The following is a 3,802-nucleotide window of genomic DNA, read 5'->3' on the forward strand; positions in this document are numbered from 1 at the left end:
CTGTGCCCCTGCAGCTGCACCTCCGGTTCTGCCACGAGGCGGTGGTGAGACACGTGGAGCAGGTCCTGCAGCGCCATGGCGTGCCCCCACCCTGCAGGCCCTTGGCTGGCACAGGCATCAGCCAGAAGGTGAGGCAGGGACGCCTGCTGGGACAGGGACAGCGCAGCCTGTGTCCCGCCCTCACCCACCTCTCTTTTCAGAACCACCTCCCTCAGGACTCCCAGGACCTGGTCCTCGGGGGGGACGTGCCCATCAGCTCCATCCAGGCCACCATCGCCAAGCTCAGCATCCGGCCGCCCGGGGGCCTGGATTCCCCAGTGGCCTGCCTGCCGGGCCCTGTGGAGCCCCCAGGCCTGCTGCCAGCCAGTCTCCCGCAGTCCACCCAGCTCCCCTCCTCCTCCCCACCGCCCCTCTCTTCACCCCTGCCCGAGACACCCCAGCCCGAGGAGGAACAGTCCGTTCCTGAGGTCCCCAGCCTGGGGCCCCCCTCCTCCTCCCTGGAGCTGCTGGCCTCCCTCACCCCGGAGGCCTTCTCCCTGGACAGCTCCTTGCGGGGAAAGCAGCGGATGAGCAAGCAGAACTTCCTGCACGCCCACAACGGGCAGGGGCTGCGGGCTGCCCCGCCCGCCGACGACCCCCTCAGCCTTCTGGATCCACTCTGGACGCTCAACAAGACCTGAGTAGGCTTTGCCCGCCTGGTCCTCACACTACGTCTCGCCCGCCGCCCACCTGCCTGCGCCCAGCAGGGCCTCCTGAGGTGGCGGGTCTCTTCCTCCTGTCCTTGCTGCCTTCAGCCCTTCTGGTCCAGCCCGCACCCCTATGGGGTGCAGACACGTCGCAGGCCTTAGGCGGGTCCTGCTACTGTGGGACCTGACGTTTTTCCAGCTCTTTGCTGCTGAAGGAATAAACCAACCTGTCTGTGGCCATGTCTGCCCATTGCTGCCTCCAAGAGGGAGCCTACCACCCAGCACCGTTCATGGCCGTGGGTGGGTGGGTGAGCTGGGGCCACCCGTCCTCCCACACCTTGGGGGGGCTCGGAGGCCTCCCCCGCCTGACTGCCCCCGACGCTCCTTGTAGGGCTCCTGCCTGGAGCCGCCGAGCTCAGGCCCTAACCTGTGCTGGAGGGAGGCACGGGGGGAGGGACTCGTGGAGGAAGCACAACTGCTCACAAGGCCCCAGCGGGTGTGTTTTGTACAAAGTTTAATGTTCCCGTCCTGAGGCAGGACAGCCACGCGCTACACCCCGACTCGGTCCAGGGCGTTGGCTCCACGGAGCCCTCGGCCCCCGCCCGCCCTCAGTCCAGCTTCTCCAGCACCGAGGGCACGTACACCAGGCTGAGCTCGCTGCCGAAGTTGCAGACTACGGCGGCGTTCTCCAGCACCAGGATCTGCCGGGCGGGCTGGGCCTCGCTGTTCTTGCCCAGGTAGACAGTCTGCAGCAGGTCCCCGTAGTTTAGGTCCCAGAAGGAGACACAGCCCTGGCCACCGGTCACCAGGAGGTTGTCTGAGATGACCCCCAGGCTGGCCCCGCAGCCCAGGTCCTAGAGGCAAGGACAGGACAGGCTCAGTGTCTGGAGTCCCTCCCTGAACCGCGAGAGCCCGCGGGCCCCGCCTACCTGCTGGATGGAGTAGAGCTTGATGCCTGTGCTGCGGTCCCAGATGCAGATGAGGTCGTCCAGGCCGCTGCTGATGACGCAGGAGGTGGTGCAGGTGAGGGAGGTGACGTCCCCACGGTGGGCGAACATGTGGCTGACCCGACTGCCGGTCAGCACGTCCCACAGGCAGATGGCCCCGTCCTGTCCTCCGCTGGCCAGCACCATGGTCTAGGGGAGCGAGCCAGGAGCTGGGTGTCCACCAGGGGGGCCCCAGGCCCCGGCGGTGGCCCACGTCGCTCTCCGGCACCCGCCCGCGTCCTCACCTGGTCTATGTACACCGCTGTGATGGCCCCTGAGTGGCCCTGCAGTGTGAAGAGGCAGCACGAGTCCTCCAGACGGAACACCTGGGGGATGGGCATCAGGTGCCGGTCTCCGTTTTTCCAAATTACACTTTAGCCAGGAAATCCCTCCCATAGCACATCGAGGGCACCTGCAGCTTCTCCCTGACCCCAAACCACCATGTCCTGCGCTCTGTCACGCCAGTGCCTGAGACGGGCCCGCACTCACCCTCAGAGTGTGGTCTTGGCTCCCGGTCACGAGGCGCCCGGCAGCTGCCTTCAGAGCCGTGATGGGTTTCTGGTGTGCACAGGGCACAGTGTGGGTCAGGCGGCAGGCCACCCTGTCGCTGCTGCTGTACACAGGGGCCACGGGGGAGCTGCCCTGCCCTGGAGAGAACAGGCCAGCGGAGGGTCAGCCCCTGGCAGGCGGCCCCTCACCCACACTCAGACGCACCTGCCCAGGCCAGGCCACTGACCTCGGAACTGCAGGGGGCTAAAGGCAGTGTGGGTCTCCAAGGAGAAGAAATCCAGGGAGCCGTTGAGCCGGGCAGCCACAATCCTGAAAGGACAGCACGCCAGGTGGCTCCCTGAGCCCAGACTGGACAGGCTCCGCTCCGCAGGGAGCCCGAGGGGAGGCCGGGCTGGGGAGAGGTGCGGGAGAGGCCCAGGGGGCAGCTCCATGACCTGCCTCAGTGCTTCATCTGTGAAATGGGAGCAGCAGCACCGCCTCACGGGCGGTCCCGAGGAAAGGAGTTAATCCGTGTGATACCTGGGCGTACCGTGGGAGCGTGCAAATCAGAGACCAGCACGCGGAGGGCCTGCGCGGCCGGAGCCACAGGAGTCGCACAGAAGCCAGCACCACCCCCTCCATTTATTTTCCCACAACGAAACCGGGATTTTCTTCAGAATCCCAGGCCCACGTGGACATGTGCCCAGTGGCCCCAAAGCCTGGAAGTGAGCAGGGTCCAAGTTGACGCCCACAGCCAACGGCACCGCATGTTTCCAGCCACTGCCTGTGGATGGGAGGGCCAGGAGCTCCGGAGGCTGGTGGGGGCATGCGGGCTTTCCCTAAAGCAGAGGAACCCAGCAGGGAAGACCTCCAGGGCTGGAGGGCAGGACATGGGCCAGGGCCTGTGCCAGAAGCCGGGGGTGGCAGGAATGGCGACGGCGGCCAGCAGAAATCAGAGCTGAAGGCAAGTGGCTCCTCTCCTGCTCCAGCTCTAGCGTGGACGGTGCCACATGGTCAGGCCCTGGAAGGCAGAGCCGGCCTGGGGCAGGCAGGGGCAGCAGCAGGAGGCACTGCCAGGGCTGAGAGCCGCCCCTAGAGAGTGTGCAGAAGGGACGGCTACGCCACAACTGCTGGGAGGGAGAGGAACGGGCCAGCAGCAACGGGAAAGAACGGTTTAAACAGGCTCTTCTGAAAGCGCATTTTTCTGGAACTGAAAATGCAGCCAAGAAACTCAGGAAGTCGGCATCGAGGCCAGAGAGCTTGGACCTCAGGAGGGAAAGAAGGAAAACGGTCCTCACCTCCTGTGGCTATAGTTTGGGTGGCGGCAGGGGCTCGGGTGCCGACAGGGGCTCGGGGACCTGGAGCTCAGTGGGTGTCGGCCCGACTCTAAGAGCTTCCTGCTGCCCCAGGGGGACTGCAGGGACATGCAGTGAGGAGAGTGAGGGCGTCCTCAGTGCGGCCTGGCCAGCAAGGCCGGGACATGGGCCGAGGAGGATGTCTGCGCTCACCTTCTGTCCAGGAAGACGAGGGCAGTGATTCCCGAGGTGACCTGCTCGCTGCTGCAGTGCAGTGTGCCCTCCACGGCGTCCCACACCTGCAGACCCAGGGCCATGAGCAGCTGCGGCTGGAGAGGCCACAGCC

At 65.9% G+C, this 3,802-nt stretch overlaps 2 protein-coding genes across 2 annotated transcripts in view; one reads left to right on the forward strand and one right to left on the reverse strand.

Annotated features, from left to right (window-relative positions):
* PTPN23 (protein tyrosine phosphatase, non-receptor type 23) overlaps positions 1 to 926 on the forward strand; it is an 18,195-nt gene extending 17,269 nt beyond the window's left edge. The window contains exons 24-25 of the mRNA XM_006770568.2: positions 15 to 128; positions 201 to 926. Coding sequence (XP_006770631.1) covers positions 15 to 128; positions 201 to 680 — 594 coding nt within the window. The 3' untranslated portion in view covers positions 681 to 926. The remainder of the gene's footprint in view (positions 1 to 14; positions 129 to 200) is intronic.
* A 260-nt stretch (positions 927 to 1,186) lies between these two features.
* Positions 1,187 to 3,802, reverse strand: part of SCAP (SREBF chaperone) — a 15,446-nt gene continuing 12,830 nt past the window's right edge. Inside the window, 6 exon segments of the mRNA XM_015568260.1 lie at positions 1,187 to 1,540; positions 1,616 to 1,822; positions 1,918 to 1,998; positions 2,162 to 2,319; positions 2,409 to 2,491; positions 3,670 to 3,755. Of these exon segments, the coding sequence (XP_015423746.1) occupies positions 1,295 to 1,540; positions 1,616 to 1,822; positions 1,918 to 1,998; positions 2,162 to 2,319; positions 2,409 to 2,491; positions 3,670 to 3,755 (861 nt within the window). The 3' untranslated portion in view covers positions 1,187 to 1,294.

The sequence above is a fragment of the Myotis davidii genome, unplaced genomic scaffold (assembly GCF_000327345.1).
Source record: "Myotis davidii unplaced genomic scaffold, ASM32734v1 scaffold663, whole genome shotgun sequence".
NCBI classification, from domain to species: domain Eukaryota; kingdom Metazoa; phylum Chordata; class Mammalia; order Chiroptera; family Vespertilionidae; genus Myotis; species Myotis davidii.